The 21,244-nt window shown below is 43.5% G+C and overlaps 2 protein-coding genes across 3 annotated transcripts; one reads left to right on the plus strand and one right to left on the minus strand.

Moving 5' to 3' along the window:
* The first annotated feature begins 1,467 nt into the window (after positions 1-1,467).
* Positions 1,468-5,663, plus strand: pex10 (peroxisomal biogenesis factor 10). The gene is made up of 6 exons (XM_071373050.1): positions 1,468-1,921; positions 2,475-2,555; positions 2,694-3,106; positions 3,328-3,500; positions 4,044-4,182; positions 5,044-5,663. Exons 1-6 carry the CDS (start codon positions 1,810-1,812, stop codon positions 5,107-5,109), a joined length of 984 nt encoding a protein of 327 aa, XP_071229151.1. The 5' UTR covers positions 1,468-1,809; the 3' UTR covers positions 5,110-5,663.
* Positions 5,664-6,415: 752 nt separating this feature from the next.
* On the minus strand, positions 6,416-15,652 carry LOC139557824 (zinc finger protein 345-like). 2 transcript variants are annotated; one of them, XM_071373049.1, is made up of 5 exons: positions 15,128-15,652; positions 10,835-11,000; positions 10,602-10,721; positions 8,533-8,881; positions 6,416-8,277 (listed from the first exon to the last, which is right to left on the minus strand). In XM_071373049.1, the coding sequence occupies exons 2-5, from the start codon at positions 10,906-10,908 to the stop codon at positions 6,919-6,921; spliced, it is 1,902 nt and encodes a 633-aa protein (XP_071229150.1). In that variant the 5' UTR covers positions 10,909-11,000; positions 15,128-15,652; the 3' UTR covers positions 6,416-6,918. The 2 variants fall into 2 exon arrangements, with proteins under 2 accessions (XP_071229150.1, XP_071229149.1); XM_071373048.1 differs by having other exon boundaries at positions 10,640-10,721; positions 15,128-15,602.
* Positions 15,653-21,244: the final 5,592 nt, after the last annotated feature.

Consider the following 21,244-nt stretch of genomic DNA (forward strand, 5'->3'; position numbering starts at 1 on the left):
AATTCTACTATATATTATTAATTTTTTTTAAACTTAAATTGTGTGGATCAGCTTAATATTGCGGAAAGAATGTTGCTTCCATCAATGTAATTGTCTGCATCATTTCCAATCCCCCGTATAATTTTTGGGTAAATATATATATCCATACACGCATGCATACATATACACATATATACATACACAGACCTATATAGACATACATACTTTTTTAAAGAATATACCTTTATTATTATTCCCCGCAAACCCTACCACCGATCCCCCAATTGGAGTAAACTGATAAACACTTCTGCTTTTACCTTCAATTTATACATCTTATACACATTTTACAGACACAGTCTACTTTATAATAGTTCTCTCTTGTTTGTTCTTAGTCCTTCCTCTATTTCTGATGTCCATCCAGTTTGATTTCTATTTGTAACTGTGCTATTTCACAAAAGTTCCGAACCTATATACATTTACAGACCCCGTATGTTTTACATGGTTTATCTTGTTATTAGTCCCACCCTTCAGCTCCATTTAACCCCTCCCATCTATCTCTCAACATCATCCATTTCGGATTTCTATTTTCCATATATTTTTCAACTGTGCTGTGATGCTTCACAAAATAATTGAACCTTTCTATTCTCATAGCTTCTACAGATTGTAAATTAAAAATATTTTTTTTTGCTAAAATAATAATTATATTATTGATTGATTGACTATGGCTTTTCAAATCACCCAGTACTGCTATCTGTAGTTCTAGGCAAATGTTTCAATTCTTCAGCCATTCCTGGACCTGTGACCAAAAACGAGCTACATATCGACAATACCAAAATAAATAATCGAATGACTCTGCCTCCTCACAGCAGAATCTGCAGAACTGGGAAGATTGTATCCCCCATATATATAACATTCTATTAGTTGCAAGAATTTTGTATAGTAATTTAAATTGAAAAATTCGAAGTTTTGAATCCGGCGTTGTTTTGCATATCAATTCATAAACCATGTGCCATGTAATGGGTACATCGAAAATCTCTTCCCAACTATTTTGCAATTTATATGGCACAGATGTCCGTTTTTTGGTCTTAAATGAAATTGGTATATGTTTTTCTTTAACCATTTTTGTTATTTAATACAGGGCCGACATACAAGTTCCTTACTTTTTCCCCTTCTTCCATTTTTGTGGTAATGCTGCAATTAATTGGTTGTACTTTTGGGTAGAGCAGACATTTCCATATGTCTGTGTTAGCTGCATGTGTGACATAACTCCACCAGTCCTATTTATGATATCATTCACTAAAATTTGACCTTTTTTAAAAATGTATTTGAAAATTCTACTAGATTTAGTGACCCACACACCATACCAATATTGTTCTAAAAGATATGATTACATTTCACAAGTTCACCTGCAGTATGAAAGTCCAGGAAGACTGGTAACTGTTACACCAGTGCAGAAACTAACAAATATTAATGGTTACAACAATGTTTTGTGCAGTGCGCAAGGCTACGCTAATGATGCAAAACACAGGAAAGTAGAGGCGAACTCCTACCACCGCACGGCGCTGTGGCCGCAGAAGTTTATTTTGCTGTCATTGTTTCGTTCAAGTCAACTGTGTTTCCGTGTATTTAGCTAGTAGCTAACAGAGCTGTCAAGGCAGGCAATATGAACGTTTAAATAACTATGCCAAACTGTGACAAGTTCGGAAAAGTGTCTTAGCCAGACAGTTTGTGTAGAAATGGACTGACGAGTTATTTTTCAACGAACTGTCGTGCATTCAAATTCAAGCAACTTCCCGTGCCCTTGCTACGCTAGTTAGCTAGCATCCAGCAATGCCTCTCGTCGGTGCAAACCAACCACAATTGATTCGTTCAAGTCAGAAGGACGAATATTATCAACACTGTCTCAGGAACAACGCGAATGAAGCTTTCCAGACTCTTGCAGGCAAGTAGCCTACATGACAATTTAGAGCATAGCTTTGAATGCATTACCACATTTCATAGAATGTTAACATTACTATCGTCAATAGGCGCTAAGGGTAGTTATCTTCTTTACCGGGGACGTTTGTTAAAGAGCCCAGACGCTCGGTCTGGAAGTTGCGAAAGTTTGCAGTACTGTTTTGGAAACCATAAGGAACGTGTCTGTTCATATCAGCGAGAAAAATACAAAGTATACACCTTTATAGAGGTAGGGTTAGTGCAGCCACACCTTCTATTGAACTTTGAAAATAAATAAAAATAAGTTTATTTCTTGCAGACATGAAAGATATGTTTAGAAACAGTTTCACAAACGATGGATATTGAAGTTTCTAAACATTAAAACACAGCGTCGGGAATTGTAGTTAACACGGAGCCAAACGTGGGCGAATGTAACTGCTTAAAACCCTACATACAGAGAAGGGTTTTCAAGAGCCATGAATGCATAAGCTATATCCTGCTTTATAATAGCTATTATTCTTAGAGTAGCTAGCTAGCTGCTTTGTTCTTTATGCCTACAGGGTCCAAGCGATGGCTGCACTGGAGAAAAGAGATCCAACTCCTGTCAGACCTTGCATACTATGGTTTAACCACGTTCTCAGGTAGGTAAACAAACCGCTGGAGCTCCATACTGTGTTCAAAACTGACAGGCAGGCTTTGCCATCAAATACAGACCAGGGGCATCCATTGTTAATGCCACCTAACCACACATCCTTGCTGTCCCTCCCTGTGTCATCCAGGGTACCAGACATTGGGCGAGGAGTATGTCAGTATCATCCAGGTGGACCCCACCCTGCGCAGGGTACCGTCACGCGTCAGACGAGGAGCCCTGGTGCTCCTCCACAGCCTGTTTCCTTACCTGCTGGACAAGCTGCTGGTGTGCCTGGAGAATGAGCTGGAGGCGGGGGAGGACAGCCAGGGAGGGGGAATCCAGAGAGCAACAGTGGCCGGTCCTTGGAGCCCCGGAGCCTGGATGAGAGGCTGGGTCCGGAGGGCGTTGGGGCTGCTGACGGAGCCCCAGAGGAGGGCGTGTGTGCCGGCCGTGTTGGCCCTCCAGCAAGGACTCTCCATTCTCCACCGGGTGCATGTGGCCCTGTTTTACATCAGCGGGGCCTTCTACCACCTGGGGAAGAGGACGGCCGGAGTAAGCTATGTGAGTATTTGTGTGAGAACCTATTCAGTAGTGTACCGTAGCAAAACTTTTTGCAATGGAAAACAAAAACAAACCATGTCTTTTTGGACAGGTTCAGGTTATCCCTCCCTGTTTCAGTCCATTTTCTTACTAGCTGAACTTTGTTTTCCGTTCCAAACGTTTTGTTACGGTGTTTTACGAGTGTATGCTTCTCACCATTCTTTATTTCCCTGGGTGGTTAGCTACGGGTACGTGGTGTGACGGGGGACGACGGGGACATCCGGAGCAGCTACAAGCTCCTGGGCATGATCTCCCTGATGCAGCTGGCCCTCACGCTAGCCTTGCAACTCAACAACCTCCGTCAGAGACAGAGAGCCCGGCAGGAGTGGAGACAACACAGGAACCTGCCCTCCAGGTATAATGCAGTAGGACACTGTTTTAATAATATAATTAACACTGACTGCCTTGGTCACACTGAGAACCTGCTACCATATCTATCCATATACCTTTCCTGGTCCTGGGGTTCCATCAAGCCTCGCATTGGGGTTGGGTTGGGTGGGTGTGTTGATGGGTGGGCCCCCCGGGAAGCACTGCCTTTGAACAATATAAAAATGCTCATGAATTTGAATGTACCTGATCCTCTGACCTATCTAAATGTATGAAGTAATCTGAAATTGTAAATCTATGAAATATGTAATAACTTGAAATATGAAAACTGTGGAAAAACCTGTCAACAACAAAAAAAACACTATCGCGACAGGAAGTGTTTGAGGACATTCAGATTACATCAGATGGATACAATTTGATTGCGAAGCTACAGTTCAAAATCTTCACCTGAAGTTGGACATTTCCTTGAGACGCACACGTGCCCCCATGCATTCTTCTCAATGTGAATATTGAGGTAAGCATATGAATTTCACATGTATGTATACGTTTTAAAATGTACCCGTGTGTCTAGGTCCCAATCTGTAGACGAGACTGACTGTCCCCGTGCCTCTCGCTGTATCCTGTGTCTAGAGGAGAGGAGACACTCGACCTCCACACCGTGTGGTCATCTGTTCTGCTGGGAGTGCATCACAGAGTGGTGCAACACCAAGGTGAGAGGGGGACTACTGTTCTATGTCCTATTTAATTATGTGAGTGAGCTCTTTATTAAGGGGTACTATAACGGTGGCACGGTCCGGAAACGACCTCTAACCTGTAGGTCTGACAGGACTGGAGAGGTATAATGTTCCGCCTGGCCGGCCTATCGGAGGGTCAGTGTTCCGCCTGGCCGGCCTAGCGGAGGGTCAGTGTTCCGCCTGGCCGGCCTAGCGGAGGGTCAGTGTTCCGCCTGGCCCGGCCTAGCGGAGGGTCAGTGTTCCGCCTGGCCCGGCCTAGCGGAGGGTCAGTGTTCCGCCTGGCCCGGCCTAGCGGAGGGTCAGTGTTCCGCCTGGCCCGGCCTAGCGGAGGGTCAGTGTTCCGCCTGGCCCGGCCTAGCGGAGGGTCAGTGTTCCGCCTGGCCCGGCCTAGCGGAGGGTCAGTGTTCCGCCTGGCCCGGCCTAGCGGAGGGTCAGTGTTCCGCCTGGCCCGGCCTAGCGGAGGGTCAGTGTTCCGCCTGGCCCGGCCTAGCGGAGGGTCAGTGTTCCGCCTGGCCCGGCCTAGCGGAGGGTCAGTGTTCCGCCTGGCCCGGCCTAGCGGAGGGTCAGTGTTCCGCCTGGCCCGGCCTAGCGGAGGGTCAGTGTTCCGCCTGGCCCGGCCTAGCGGAGGGTCAGTGTTCCGCCTGGCCCGGCCTAGCGGAGGGTCAGTGTTCCGCCTGGCCGGCCTAGCGGAGGGTCAGTGTTCCGCCTGGCCGGCCTATCGGAGGGTCAGTGTTCCGCCTGGCCGGCCTATCGGAGGGTCAGTGTTCCACTGAGCCGGCCTATCGGTGAAAAGAAGCTAGATGCAGTGCATTACTATTTGTTCCTTCCTCTCCACAGACGGAGTGCCCTTTGTGTCGTGAGAAGTTCCAGCCTCCTCGACTAGTCTACCTGAGGAACTACTAGCCGAAGAGCCAGAACCTCTAATGTGGTTGTTTTTATTATATGGCTCACTTCCTAAATGACTGGATCGCCACATTGGACTGTTGAATCGTTAAACACAACTGTTTCTCTTTATCAGAGTTTACCTATCCCGTGTTGAGGTCCTATCTGAATAGCATCTCACTTAGAGAATGGCTCGAGATCTTATTTTGGGGTGTTGATTCAGATATGGCCGTGTCCAGTATGAAAGAAAATGTGTGCATGAAGCATTTCATTGTTTTTGTGGAGAAAAAAAAAAACTTTCAGAATACAGAATATTATTGTAAAGATCTATACAACACTGTCCTCAGCCCTTTCATTCTGTGTCAGGGCTACACACTGGGATAATTTGTAGATAATGGGTATATATTTTTTAATTTCTTTTGATAATGTACTGTTTCTATATTTTATGAGAATACATAATACAGTGCACTATATTGAGCAATCATACATGTTCAATGGTTTGCATATGAATCATGTTGGATTCTATCAGTCTGTAACTGATCTAAATGTGTAAATTTAAAACAATGATTCATCAACTATGCTAACAGTGGAATTATTCTCTTGTCTCTTGTGTTTTATTGATAAGGTGACTAGTATATTGTTTACATTAAATGCCATTAAAGTACATTATGGCTGTTGTCATGGATCAGTAATGTACATTAACAGGCACCGCATCGATTATATGCAAAGCAGGATAAACTAGTAATATCATCAACCAGGTGTAGTTAACTAGTGATTGTTTTTTAAGATAAGTTTAATGCTAGCTAGCACCTTACCTTGGCTCCTTGCTGCACTCGCATAACAGGTAGTCAGCTTGCCACGCAGTCTCCTCGTGGAATGCAATGTAATCGGCCATGATCGGTGTCCAAAAATGCCGATTACCAGTTGTTATGAAAACTTGAAATCGGCCATTCCGATTAAATCGGTCGCCCTCTAGACTGTTGACCTCACCCCAGGGCCAATCTACTTTTAACTGTTTAAGGTTTATGAAAGTCTAGATTTTGGAGGTGGGTTGGAAAAAATGTAGCAGTAATACTATTCAATTCAATAATAAAAGTAAAATAAACATGCTTTAAGCAAGGGGGTGTGGTATTGGCCAATATACCACAGGCTAAGGTGTGCTTATGCGCAACGCGGAGTGCCTGGATACAGCCCTTAGCCGTGGTATATCAGCCATATAACACAAACCCCAGAGGTGCCTTATTGCTGTTATAAACTGGTTACCGACGGAATTAGAACAGTAAAAAGTCTCTTTCAGCCAGCCAATCAGCATTCAGGGCTCGAATCACCCGGTTTATAATGACGTTTATTACAATCTTGTCTGCAAAAGATAGGAATTACAATCCAAGATAACCGCTTATCAACGACAAGTATAGGAGGCACTTCGCATTGTCTGTCACTTTTCTTCTTAACTGATCATAATGTAGACAGCAACTCATCAGGTTTGCTAAAACACAAAATGTTGAACATAAGGAATCAGGTGGTAGGCTTATGGCCATGGCTCAACGCAACGGTGTCTGAAATCAATGCAATGTAGGCTGTTCAAAAGTAGTGTGCTGTATAGGGAATGGGGTACAACTTGGGACGCGTTGACAGTTTCCTTGTTGACCCTGCTTTAGAGTAGAATCTTGAACCTTATGGACATTTCTGTCAAATCATAACAGTATTTTTCTTCAACGTGTAAAAAAATATAGGGGGGGGGGACAGACAAATCCTCAATAACTAACAGTTAATTTAGCATCGGGTCAAGCCTCATCTACATTTTGAATTGGCCAACAACTCTCTAAAAGTTCAGAAAGAGCCGTCTATTGATGGCACTTGTTCATTCAGGTTTGATTCATCAAGCTCTTTGCAAGCAGTTCCCTCATGCATCTCTTCAATGGTTCTTGGTCTCCCTCTCCCCCTTCGTGTGGCCTTCCTTTTGGTCCCCCTGTCCTCCTCCCACTGTTCATTCAGGTTGGATCCATCATGCTCTTTAGTCACACTTCCCGTATACATCTCTCTGGTGGTCCCTGGTCTCATTCTCGGCCTGCCTATTGGTCTGCCTGTAGTCTTCTTGTTGCTACCGCCCTCTTCTGCCCCTGGGTTGAAGTCTGAGTCACTGTTGCGCTCACTCTCCCCCAACTCCTCAGGGTCAAAGGTCAGGCGTTTCCTCTTCCTCCCTACCCTCTTCACTCTTTCCTGCCCAGACCCTGCATTTGTCTTTCGACTCTCCTCGGTCACTAGCTGTTGTTCAGTCAGAGTGTCTGAGTTTGAGACTGGCTCCCGTTTCCTCTCCTTGGTCCCAGGGGCAGGGTCCGGATGGTAGCGCTGGACGTGGCTTTTCAGACTCACGTTGTGGTTGAAGTACCTGTCACAATGCTGGCACTTGTACGGCCTCTCGCCCGTGTGAAGGCGCATGTGAGACTTGAGGTGGCTCGCCTGGTTGAAGGAGTGCTGGCACTCTGGGCATGTGTAGGGCTTCTCCCCGCTGTGGACTAGCATGTGTCTTTCCAGGTAGCTACTCCTTGTAAACTCCATTTTGCAGATGTCGCAAATGTACCATGTGGGCCCTCTGTGGCTTTGAAGGTGGCCGTCCCGGGCTTTAATGTCGCTGAATCGTATGGGGCAGTCGGGGCATTCGTAGGGCTTTTCTACACTCGGGTGACACTCCTCGTGCCTCAGCTTCTCCGGCCTGCTCTGGAATGGCTTGAGGCAGTACTTGCACCCGTGCACGTAGCCTGGCTTGTGGATTCTTCGGTGAATGTTGAGAGAGGTCTCGTTAACAAACCGCTTGCCACAGTCCTGGCAGACAAACGGCTTGGCATGCTCGCAGATGTGAGCCTTGGAGCCTTTGATAAACGTGCCACAATCCGGGCAGAGCGCTCGGAAATCCCATTCGGAATCTGAGGCTAGAAGAGCACTTAACTCAACCTCAGGTTGCCACTCCACATCGGAGCCCTCCTCCTCAGTCTCCTCCTCCTCCTCAGTCTCCTCCTCCTCCTCAGTCTCCTCCTCCAAGGACTGACGTTGACATATCTTCTTCGTGGCTTTGACGTCGTCATGCATACAGAAGGTTGTCTCAAACACCAGGGTCTGAACGTCCTCCAGACCCTTGTTGCAAATATCGCCATCGTAATTCTCCAACAGAAGATCACCGTCCTCCGCTGTCTACAAAGACAATGATGAGCAACTCCTCTACCAATATCTACACTTAACTACTGGCTAGACAGAATCCCAATGCAGAATGGGACATTAACCAGGGCCAACCTCCTGATTTCACTTAGTTAAAATGAGGTAGCCATATGGCAGATGACAATTGTAGTTATTGGTTAACTTGACAAACACATTAAAAATAGGCTTGTTTTTAAAGGCTTGTGTGTATTTGTATTCATGCATTGTATAGTGAAAAATTATATAGGCTACCTTCAGGGTCTGAGAATTGAAGGTGCAAGTTGAGGAGTCAGTCAGAGCGTCAGTGGATGTGCCAGTAGTGGTGCCAGTTGTTATGCCAATCGAAGCATCCGTTGTGCCAGTCGATGTTGGAGCTGCTGAAGAGGACAGGTATCTAGCTGGGAGGTTAAAGGGCTGGCTCTTCCATTGGCTCCGGTGGTCACAGTGGTTGCAGAACTGGTTGATGGTGAGCAGGGTATCTTGGATGAACTTGTCGATGCTGCAGGAGCTGCGACAGACCGGACAAGTCTTGAACAATGGAAGGAGGCAGTCTTCATAGACCACGTACTTCCTGGCCATGTACACCGCAACAGAGTGTAAACTGGAAGAAAATGATGTATTTATTTACAATCACAAGCTTTCACAGATTAGGATTTGCAAGCAGGCCAGACAGTGAGGTCAAAAGTCATTATGCATATTTGTATAACAATTTTCAGCTGAATAGTTGCTCATTTTTACTTAGGCTATGGGCCCAACATTCATTAGCCAATTCATTTACAATAATTTCCCACTTTAACAAAAATAAATGTACAGTTGAAGTCGGAAGTTTACATACACCCTAGTCAAATACATTTAAACTCAGTTTCACATTCCTGACATTTAATCCTGGTAAAAATTCCATGTTTTAGATCAGTTAGGATCACTACTTTATTTTAAGAAAGTGAAATGTCAGGATAATTTATTTATTTCATCACATTCCCAGTGGGTCAGAAGTTTACATACACTCAATTAGTATTTGGTAGCATTGCTTTTAAATTGTTTAACATCGGTCAAACGCTTCAGGAAGCCTTCCACAAGCTTCCACAATAAATTGGGTGAATTTTGGCCAATTCCTCCTGACAGAGCTGGTGTAACTGAGTCGGGCTTGTAGGCCTCCTTGCTCGCACACGCTTTTTCAGTTCTGCCCACAAATGTTCTATAGGATTGAGGTCAGGGTTTTGTGATGGCCACTCCAATACCTTGACTTTGTTGTCCTTAAGCCATTTTGCCACAACTTTGGAAGTATGCTTGGGGTCATTGTCCATTTGGAAGACCCATATGAGACCAAGCCTCAACTTCCTGACTGATGTCTTGAGATGCTGCTTCAATATATCCACATAAATTTCCCTACCTCATGATGCCATCTATTTTGTGAAGTGAACCAGTCCCTCCTGCAGCAAAGCACCCCCACCCCCCTGCTTCATGGTTGGGATGGTGTTCTTCGGCATGCAAGCATCCCCGTTTTTCCTCCAAACATAACGATGGTCATTATGGCCAAACAGTTCTATATTTGTTTCATCAGACCAAAGGACATTTCTCAAAAAAGTACGATCTTTGTCCCCATGTGCAGTTGCAAACCGTAGTCTGGCTTTTTTATGGCGGTTTTGGAGCAGTGGCTTCTTCCCTGCCGAGCGGCCTTTCAAGTTGATATAGGACTCGTTTTACTGTGGATATAGATACTTTTGTACCCGTTTCCTCCAGCATCTTCACAAGTTCCTTTGCTGTTGTTCTGGGATAGATTTGCACTTTTCACACCAAAGAACGTTCATCTCTAGGAGACAGAACGCGTCTCCTTCCTGGGCGGTATGATGGCTGCGTGGTCCCATGGTGTTTATACTTGCCTACTATTGTTTGTACAGATGAATGTGGTACCTTCAGGCATTTGGAAATTGCCCCCAAGGATGAAACAGACTTGTGGAGGTCTACAATCTTTTTCTGAGGACTTGCCTGATTTCTTTTGATTTTCCCATGATGTCAAGCAAAGAGGCACTGAGTTTGAAGGTAGGCCTTGAAATACATCCACAGGTACACATAAGCTTCTAAAGCCATGACATCATTTTCTGGAATTTTCCAAGCTGTTTAAAGGCACAGTCAACTTAGTGTATGTAAACCTCTGACACGCTGGAATTGTGAAACAGTGAATTATAAAGTTAAATAAACAATTGTTGGAAAAATTACTTGTGTCTTGCACAAAGTAGATGTCTTAACCGACTTGCCAAAACTATAGTTTGTTAACAAGAAATGTGTGGAGTGGTTGAAAAACGAGTTTTAATGACTCCAACCTAAGTGTATGTAAACTTCTGACTTCAACTGTATATACCGGTTCACTTCCTTCCGTGGTATGTCCTCCGTAAAGGAAGTATTGACTCCGACATTCTTCCGGATTGGCCAGACTTGGACGGCTGTAAAATCAGACCCAAAACAATACAGCAGCATGTAAACACCAATTCATTCCAGCTGTAATTGAAGAGGAGGAAGCCATTCTACAAAAAAAGATACGAGCCATATCACTCACCTTTGTTTTTCTTCTCTTCTCTGTAGTAATAAGCCTGTGTTGACACGTCGTGTTTTAGCGGTACCACTGCGCATCTTGGAGGTGATGGTACTGTAATGTCACATGTTGTTGTTTCATATTGACATCCCTCATATTTTGTCATCACGCCCAACGTCACGTTTTCCACCTAAACAAAACATCTTATCAACAGGGGGTTTGCAATATTTGACAAAATGTTTTCTTTACCCGTCGCTGGTATTGAGAATGGACGCTCGCCCACACAACGCCATACACGTGGTCTGTGCTTGTGAGGCAGGTTGGACGTACTGCCAAATTCTGGAAAACGACGTTGGAGGCAGCTTATGCCAATTGTACCCTCCCTCAAAACTTGAGACATCTGTGGCATTGTGTTGTGACACAACTGCACATTTTAGAGTGGCTTTTTATTGTCCCCAGCACAAGGTGCACCTGTGTAATGATCATGCCATTTAATCAGCTTCTTGATATGCCACACCTGTCAGGTGGATGGATTATCATTGCAAAGGAGATATGCTCACTAACAGGGATGTAAACTAATTTGTGCACACAACTTGAGAGAACATTTTTGGGATCTTTTATTTCAACTCATGAAACATGGGACCACGTTGGGTTTTATATTTTTGTTCAGTGTAGATCGTTGAGTTGTGACTCAGTGAAAAGTAGAGCGGCCCAGCCAGGCATATTGCAATATTTCAAAAAACAATTGCGGAAAATTAAGTTTGGAGCGAAATGTATTTTTTGCTGTAAAGAGAAGAGGATGAAATGTCTTTTAGTTGGGCTACTGTTGTTCGCTCAACTATCTTATTGGCGCCAGCGGAGAGCGTCGGCCATATCCCCGGGTACTGCACATATACACTATCACCTTCACTCTATTTCGTGAACTGTATTGTTGGTTAAGGGCTTGTAAGTAAGCATTTCACTGTCTACACCTGTTGTATTCGGCGCATGTGACAAATAAAATTGTATTTCTCATTGTTGGGTCAGTGCCACTTAAAGTTTGTTTTTGGACATGAACTTCCTCGTCCAGTTGAGACGGACGTCATATTCTATTAGTGTCTCCCCTTCTCGTAGGACCTATTATATGGACAATGTTGTTTTTACTGATCTGTTTGTCAGTATCAGCAGAGTAGGCTACCCTGTCATTTATCGTATTAAAAAAAGATTCTGCTAATGTCTCCAGTCATATAAAGTGTAGTAGGGTTGAATGATAGGAAAAATGTGGCCTGTGCAAAGAAAGAAGACGTCTATCTGATGTAGCCTAGGCCTACTCTATGCTATACGTGCTCAGACATGCATTGAACTGTCTTTTTTTGCCAACAGTGATTGAGTTATATGATTAGCCTAAATTATGACTATCCAATCTACTCATCACATTACAAATAGGTGGCTCCCTTACATAAGTATGCAAATGTGATGATGCATGGAATGCTTAATTATAAAAAGGTCAATTTTGATGGTGAAAAATGTGCTTCCCCAAACTTGAAACTCATGCCCTGCCTATACTGTCAACAGTAGACCTGTTGACAGTATCGTATGTCTCACAGCATATGTCATAAGAAGGTATCTGCTGGTGCCAGACCCTATAGGCTCCCGAGTGGCGCAGCCGTCTAAGGCACTGCATCTCAGTGCTAGAGGAGTCACTACAAACCCTGGTTCGATTCCAGGCTGTGTCACAACCGGCCGTGATTGGGAGTCCCATAGGGCGGCGCACAATTGGCCCAGCGTCGTTAGGGTTTAGCCGGGGTAGGCCGTTATTGTAAATAAGAATGTTCTTAATTGACTTGCCTAGTTAAATAAAGGTTAAATAAAAAATATTTAGAGTGCCAGCAGCATACCACCTTGCTGGCTTGCCTCTGAAGCTAAGCAGGGTTGGTCCCTGGATGGGAGACCAGATGTTGCTGGGAATGGTGTTGGAGGGCCAGTAGGAGGTCATCTTTCCTCTGGTCTGAAAAAATATATATATCCCAATACCCCAGGGCAGTGATTGTACTGTCTTTTGGACGGGACGTTAAACGGGTGACCTGAGTCTCTGTGGTCACTAAAGATCCCATGGCTCTTTTATAAGAATAGGGGTGTTGACCCCGGTGTCCTGGCTAAATTCCTAAATTGGCCCATTCATCCCCCCTATAACTATTCCCCAGGTCATTGCACTAAATGAGTATGTGTAAAACATAAGGGTTAATTATATATATATATTCTAAAATCGCCAGTAGTCCTAAAAAACAGAGATTAGTTACCTCTGGTTCGTTCGGCCATTCCTATGGGGTTTTGGGATAAACGCTGAAAATAAGGTCTGAGGTTAACACAGATCTTAAAATGTTTTGTTCTATGAGATAATCTGTCACTTAACATTACCATTATGAAGCCTTTGAATTTTAAAGCATTTATGTAATTTTTTTAAAAGCACAAAGTTACATTAGCTGATTAAATCTCTCATAGAACAAAACTTATAAGGTATCCTAAGCCTGTGTTTACCACAGACCTTATTTTGGCGTTTATCAACAACAACAAAAATTCCCCATAGCTTTTTAGCCAACAACCCATTGCCGATTCAGTGCCTACAAAAGGACCCGTCATTGCTATTGCTCTCTATTCTGACGTGGTGGTGGCTACTGTTAATATGATTCTTCAGAATGGACATCTGTAACAGACTGTAGGGGGGGGGGGTTGTAAAGGTCATTAACTCTACTCTAACTCTATTCAAGACCTTCTGTCTCAATATACAATCTCAAGCCACCCCGTTCATTAAAATGGATCGCACCTACAGACAGTGAGCCAAGTGGCCGTAGCTTGTTAAATAAATAACGCAGACAGGCATTGAGGCATTCAGTAACTGTGTGATTGAACGTTAGAATGGTCAAAACGAGTAACCTAAGCAGCTTTGAGCATGGTATGATCGTCGGTGCCAGGTGTGCCAGATCCAGTATCTCAGAAACATCCACCCTCCTGGGCTTTTCACGCACGACAGCGTCTTGGGTTTACCGAGAATGGTGCGACAAACAAAAAGCATACAGTCAGCGGCAGTCCTGTTGGCATAAACAGCTCATGGATGAGAGAGGTCGAAGGAGAAATGGCAAGAACTGTGCAAGCTAATAGGCGGGACACAAACAGACAAATAACAGCGAAGTACATCAGTGGTGTGCAGAACAGCATCTCGGAACTCGTCGATCCTTGTCATGGATGGGCTATTGCAGCAGACAACCACAGGGTTCCACTCCTATCAGCTAAAGGCAAGAAGAAGCGGCTCCACTAGGGAACCGATCACCAACACTGGACAATTGAGGTGTAAAAACATTGCCTGGATCATGACAGCGAGTTCAATTTACTTGAGTGGCCTGGTCAGTCCCCAGACCTCAACCCAATAGAGCATCTTTGGGATGAGATGGAACGAGCTGGTCGCAGCATGAGTGTAACACGATTCTATCTGAAGCAACTGCGTGATGCCGTCACTTCAGCATGGACCAACAACCCTGTGGAACGTTTCCTTGTAGAATTCCCAGAATAATTCAGGCTGTTCTGGAGGCAAAGGGCGGTCTGACCTGGTACTAGAGGCGTGTACATAATAAACTGGCCGGTGAAGTTATTGTAGCCTTGCACCGACGGTAGATACCCAAGTTAGTTAACATGAACCCCCTGTCAACATTGTTTAGGACTATTTCACAATTGCTGATAGCAGACTATGATTGATTGTGTCGCTAGACCACCACTTCAAGTGCAGCTAACGTTAGCTAGCTAGCAGCTGAATTACAAACTATAGAATGTCCTTTACTTTTAATGATAGAATAACTACCTAACTAGACACCTGCTGCCAGGTGCAAGATGGATGGGACAGAACCATGACGGAGGATCAAGCTATTGGCAAATCCACTTGTGTAGTCAGATTTACAATGCAGTCCGAACTGAAGTGTACTGTGCATATGCGCAGGTTCGGACTTAACTTCTCTGGCACTTGATTATTAAAAATATATCGAAGCCAAATCCGACGAAGTGACTGTTCGTTTGGAAGACCGTGCAAAGAAACATTTGCTGCCTTGCAGCCAACTACTGCACAATCTCTCTTGCTTTTGCTCGTCATTGCCTAAAGTTAAAGAACAGATGAACGCAGTTCTTCTTCGGTGATATTATGGCGAACTACACGCAAAATGTATTATCGCCACCAATAAATGAATAAATTAACAAAATAAAATACTTTTTAAAATGGTTGTTGTCATAATACATAGCTAAATTAACCAAGTGTAGCTAGCTATTGTAAAAAGTTTAACACATTGAATTTACCCGGTTTATCTTCATTACTGATGACGTTCTTGACGTAATGTTTGGTTGTTTAGAAAGCGAGGTTGCAATGGCAGGCTTCACATGCACGGTCGGCACAGCACATGGTTTCAGTCGCAGTCTCATTCCGAATCCTGCCTTCCACTGGTTATAGCCATCGAAGTCCTCCGGGGTGAAATGAGCACCGCATACAGTAGTGGCAGTGGTTCCCTTAATCCAATCCACTCGCGTCAACCGGACAAACCGATCCCACTTCAATGCGAGCTTGTCGTTTTTGGGCCACAAATGAGTCGTAACCCCGTCCTTATGGGTATTACTGCACCCAGCAACAACACACTTCCTTGGCATATTTAACTTTTTAAAAAGCTGTTGGGTGAGATTTTTAAAACTCTTTTGGGTCTGAAATGAAAACTACTGCTCGCTCGACTACCAAACGCACAGGACAGGAGTAGATGAAGGGTTGCCAGGTCTAGCTCAAAAATCGGGAGTAATTTAAATTTCGAACTCATGCCTACTCAAATCCCGCCCACAGTGCCTGACAACTAGCCTAAGTTTAACAGTAGCCAGAGAGGTGACGTTTAGCCAATTAACCCTTTTATCATAACGTTATCGAGCAAATTAAGAAGGAATATCGACACAATTTGTAAAAAGCAAAATTCGGTTTTCCATCCAAATAATAATGATTGCGAGCTAACGTAACTAATAAAGACATTGTAATATGTTGCAAGAGAAAATATAATTCGCCTTTATTAAACTCGGCAGATCATTTTCATCAATGGATGTCGATTTAACTCGTGTAACTTCTGATTGTAAATAAATCCCTTATGCGCATGTGCATAGCTATAGATAAATCCAACAGGAGAGTTTGAAGGATGAAAGTTGGACAGAGGATGTCAAAAACTTTGCCAAAAACACTTGTTCGAATTTTTTTTTAACTCAGGCTATTTTCTGACAATTGTGCCATTATGTGTCAGACGTTACGACTACAAACCGTGATAAATGACCTAATTGTGCGTTTGATTGGTCATTTCAATAGGCATAGGCTAGGCATTCTCACTAAAATCTAGGTTTATGACTGTAATTCAATTGTGCCATTGTTTGGTCAGCTAGATGCAGGGAGCCTATAGCCCCTGGTAGTTTACAGTAGAAATGGCAGGATGTAAAATGAACTATTTAGCCGTTTGTTTTGTTCAAATTGACAGACTCATTTATTCAACATGAATAGTGAGGCCATTTCGAGGTAAGAAGTGCTTCTGTTGCCCTATAGCCTGCTGGAATAAGCTTATATTCAATCACTGAATCATATATTAATAATATGGATATGAACTGAATAGGCCTATGTAACGGATGTGAAATGGCTAGCTCGTTAGCGGGTACGCGCTAATAGCGTTTCAATCAGTTACGTCACTTGCTCTGAAACCTAGAAGTAGTGTTGCCCCTTGCTCTGCAAGGGCCGCGGCTTTTGTGGAGCGATGGGTAACGACGCTTCGTGGGTGTCAGTTGTTGATGTGTGCAGAGGGTCCCTGGTTCGCGCCCGAGGTCGGGGCGAGGGGACGTAATAAAGTTATACTGTTACACCTACAGCTAGTGTTTTTTAAAGGGTTTATTTTTTTAACCTGTAGCCTAATCTGACTGACTGTTCACGTCAATCTAATGTATTCTAATGACAGCTGATCGGCAATTGTGATAGAACTGTGACCATGATCACAATTGATAACTTCCAATTTCATTAACTAAACATGGCCATTAATAATTACATAATAATACAAGGCTACAACAACAATAAATTTAAGTTATAGGCTATTTATGACATCTGTTTGCCAGCTGCAGGTAGACTACACAAGTGGCACAAATTGATCAAATCAAATTTTATTTGTCACCCTACACATGGTTAGCAGATGTTAATGCTTGTGTAGCGAAATGCTTGATTTGCAATGACTCCAGCCTAATCGTCATTCCAACATATTTATTGATTCAAATGGTAGGCTACAGTAGCCTACATAGGTATATTAATTAATAGGCTACTTAATGGTCAACAGATGTATCATTCTCCACATTTTAATGTCAGTTTCATTGTGGACTTTTCCCCCATTACAGAAGCACGCGTGGGAGATCCATAACGTCCATTTAAAATGTCCACTCTTTTAGCGCTCGATACCCAAGAACTGAGCATGCGTAAAAACCATTCGCTTGATATGATTTTCCATAAATCGAAATTAAAATGTAGTTTAAACCACCTCCGAGCGAATTTATCTAATGCGCTCTAGAGCGCCTTAATGTCGTTTCCCAGTGCTTTGTCGTCATATTTCATGATGCCCATCAGTTCTAGGGCGTTAATATGTTTGATGGGAAAAGATTTTGAAATAGGTGTCTCCATAATGACAATTTAAAATATTCTACCTTACAACTGGTATAAAAAAAAAAGTTGAAGTGACTTGCACGCATGCTGCTGTCTCCTTTCACCCACGTGACTCGGCTGCCTGCTGCAGCGCTCGGTCTCTACACACACCCCCTCTGGCCCTCTTCACTACTCACGCACTAAATTACATTTAAGGGCTTTATTGGCATGGGAAACATATGTTTACATTTTCAAAACAAGTGAAATAGATAATAAACAAAAGTGAAAAAAATGAACAGTAAACATTACACTCACAAAAGTTCCAAAGGAATAGAAACATTTCAAATGTCATTATGTCTATATACAGTGTTTTAACAATGTGCAAATAGTTAAAGTACAGAAGGGAAAATAAATAAACATAAATATGGGTTGTATTTACAATGGTGTTTATTATTCACTGGTTGCCCTTTTCTTGTGGCAACAGGTCACATGTCTTGCTGCTGAGATGGCACACTTGTATTTCAACCAATAGATATGAGAGTTAATCAAAATTGGATTTGTTTTCTAATTCTTTGTTGGTCTGTGTAATCTGAGGGAAATGTGTCTCTAATATGGTCATACATTTGGCAGGAGGTTAGGAAGTGCAGCTCAGTTTCCACCTCATTTTGTGGGCAGTGTGCACATAGCCTGTCTTCTCTTGAGAGCCAGGTCTGCCATCGGCGGCCTTTCTCAATAGCAAGGCTATGCTCACTGAGTCTGTACATTGTCAAAGCTTTCCTTAATTTTGGGTCAGTCCCAATGCTCGGGTATTCTGCTACTGTGTATGGCCAAATAGCATTCTAGTTTGCTCAGTTTCTTTGTTAATTCTTTCCAATGTGTCAAGTAATTATCTTTTTGTTTTCTCATGATTTGGTTGGGTCTAATTGTGTTGCTGTCCAGGACCAGCTTGCTTAGGGGACTCTTCTCCAAGTTCATCTCTCTGTAGGGGATGGTTTTGTTATGGAAGGTTTGGATGTTGCTTCCTTTTAGGTGGTTGTAGAATTTAACGTCTCTTTTCTGGATTTTGATAATTAGCGGGTATCTGTAACGCTCTGGGTGTCGGGGGTGTGAAGTCAGGCGCAGGAACAACAGGTAGTTCAATTTAGTGCTTTTAATGCGCACACGGGAAACAAAGTCCCCACGAAAACACTGAGTGTAACAAAACAAATGTCCCATACACGGGGGACAAAAACCCAGTCCAAATATACTCAAATGAACGCAACAAACAAATACGTTCGTCTACTCCCGAATCCCAATGAACAACTGAATCAATCCCGCACAAAGAAACGTACGGGCTGGCTGACTAATAAAGCCCAACTACTGATAATCACCTCCACACAGGTGTAACAAATAAACACATAAGGAGGGGGAGGAAAAAGAGTCAGTGGCAGCTAGTAGGCCGGCGACGACGACCGCCGAGCGCCACCCGAACGGGAAGGGGAGTCACCTTCGGTCGGAGTCGTGACAGTATCGGACTAATTCTGCTCTGAATGCATTATTTTGTGTTTTACGTTGTACACAATATTTTTTTATGCAGTCTCACTTTGGCATTTGTCCCATTTTGTGAATTCTTGGTTGGTGAGCGGACCCCAGAGCCCACAACCATAAAGGGCAATGGGTTTATAACTGATTCAAGTATTTTTAGCCAGATCCTAATTAGTATGTTGAATTTTATGTTCCTTTTGATGGTGTAGAAGGCCCTCACCATTTCTACCATTGGGCACTCCTGCAGGTTGGTCTGCACACGGCCACAGACACCACCATGGGGTCTTCTGTCTATTCTTTTATTTTTTTTATTTTACCAGGTAAGTTGACTGAGAACACATTCTCATTTACAGCAATGACCTGGGGAATAGTTACAGGGGAGAGGAGGGGGAATGAATGAGCCAATTGTAAGCTGGGGATGATTAGGGAACCATGATGGTATGAGGGTCAGATTGGGAATTTAGCCAGGACACCGGGGTTAACACCCCTACTCTTACGATAAGTGCCATGGGATCTTTAGTGACCACAGAGAGTCAAGACACCGGGGTTAACACCCTACTCTTACGATAAGTGCCATGGGATCTTTAGTGACCACAGAGAGTCAAGACACCCGTTTAACATCCCATCCGAAAGACGGAAGGTAGAACAGAGTATACCATCAATAGATCATACTGTAACATGTTTTGTGACTTTACATGCATTACAATATGTCATTTACTGTAAATGTAATGGTAAAACATACCCTTTTGGGGGGGAGGGGGGGTGTTCTCATGATCTAATTGACAGTTGATATGTTCAGGGGTGAACTAATCTGGAATCCTCTGTCTACCACATGGTCAACGACCCAGACTTCATCAGACACCACAGTTCCCTGCCGTCTCCCTCCCTCCCTCCCTCTCTCTGATGTCCACCTCTTTGACGGGGCCCAAGCCCACCTCTTTCACGGGGCCCATGCCCAGCGCTTTCACGGGGCCCATGCCCACCTCGTTGACGGGGCCCATGCCCAGAGCTTTCACGGGGCCCATGCCCACCTCGTTGACAGGGCCCATGCCCACAAGCTCTTTGATTTCTTCCTCTCCCTTGCTGTCTATCCTGCTCAATGTTGAAAGAAATTGCAAGTGATCACACACATCCTTTTATATGGTGACCCATTGTTGTTACAACTGAAATCCATTAGCAATAAGGATCAGTTACTATGTAGGGTTATACTTTACAAACATATTTTCTTTCTGTAGTTCTCAAAATCCATATATAGTAGACAAACCAGTTTAAAATCTATAGGTTAACCAAAAAGCTAAGTGATTAACCATTAAGCGCATTTGGATTAAATGATGGTCAATTGTATTTAAACAAATGAGAAGAGAGTCATATGAAACGTATTGTGAGCATTGCAATGTGAAAGGCAATTACTTAATATGGAAGGTATTTCTAGATGAAACACTGTTTAGGTTTGGTGAAAAAGTTACTGTGTGGTTTTGTGTGTTGTAAATTAGAAAATGTGCTTAAAGTTTGGGGGAAAAACTGCCTTTTGATGACCTGCATTGAGTTTTGTACTAAGAGTTGTGAAAGTTTACCACATACTTGTGAAAATTAGTACTAAAGCGTATATATAAATCTTTGGTCACAGCGCATCAGTCCTCACTGACCAGTTTGGCTTTTCACAACCAGGCAACAGTGTATGTGTGTGTGTGTTATGTAACTGTGTATAAAGAGAAAAGGTAACTAATAATTTCCCCATGAATATGAACATTTGCCCCATGATGATAAATCAGTGTGCCATGCATACCAATATCTGTCTCAGTTGGCTACTTCATTTAAATGTAGCTCAGTTGGTAGAGCGAGGTGCTTGCAAATCCAGGGTAGTGGGTTCCATTCCCAAGTATGAAAAAAATCATAATATGAACTTGTATGCAATCACTACTGTAAGTTGCTCTGGGTAAGTGTCTGCTAAATGACTAAAATGTTAAAACTCAGACCTCCAGATCTACTACATTTTAACAGGGGACATTCCTCCAAAAATAACTTTTGAGTGGATTGGACAAGTAATTCTGTGCAACATTTAAGATTCATTCTCACCTTTTCACTTCTCTTTCTCCCACGCTGGGTTTTCCAGAGTTAGAAAGCCTACATCCGCCCTGCCCTGGCACAGCTTGGCACGTAGGCACAGTGGTGCCAGTTTCCAGCTTGGCAGAGCCAGGAGGCTGATGGCCCTGTGTTTTACCCACTGGAAGAGCGAGCTGGACTAGGCTTGAAACAGA

The sequence above is a fragment of the Salvelinus alpinus genome, chromosome 28 (assembly GCF_045679555.1).
Source record: "Salvelinus alpinus chromosome 28, SLU_Salpinus.1, whole genome shotgun sequence".
NCBI classification, from domain to species: domain Eukaryota; kingdom Metazoa; phylum Chordata; class Actinopteri; order Salmoniformes; family Salmonidae; genus Salvelinus; species Salvelinus alpinus.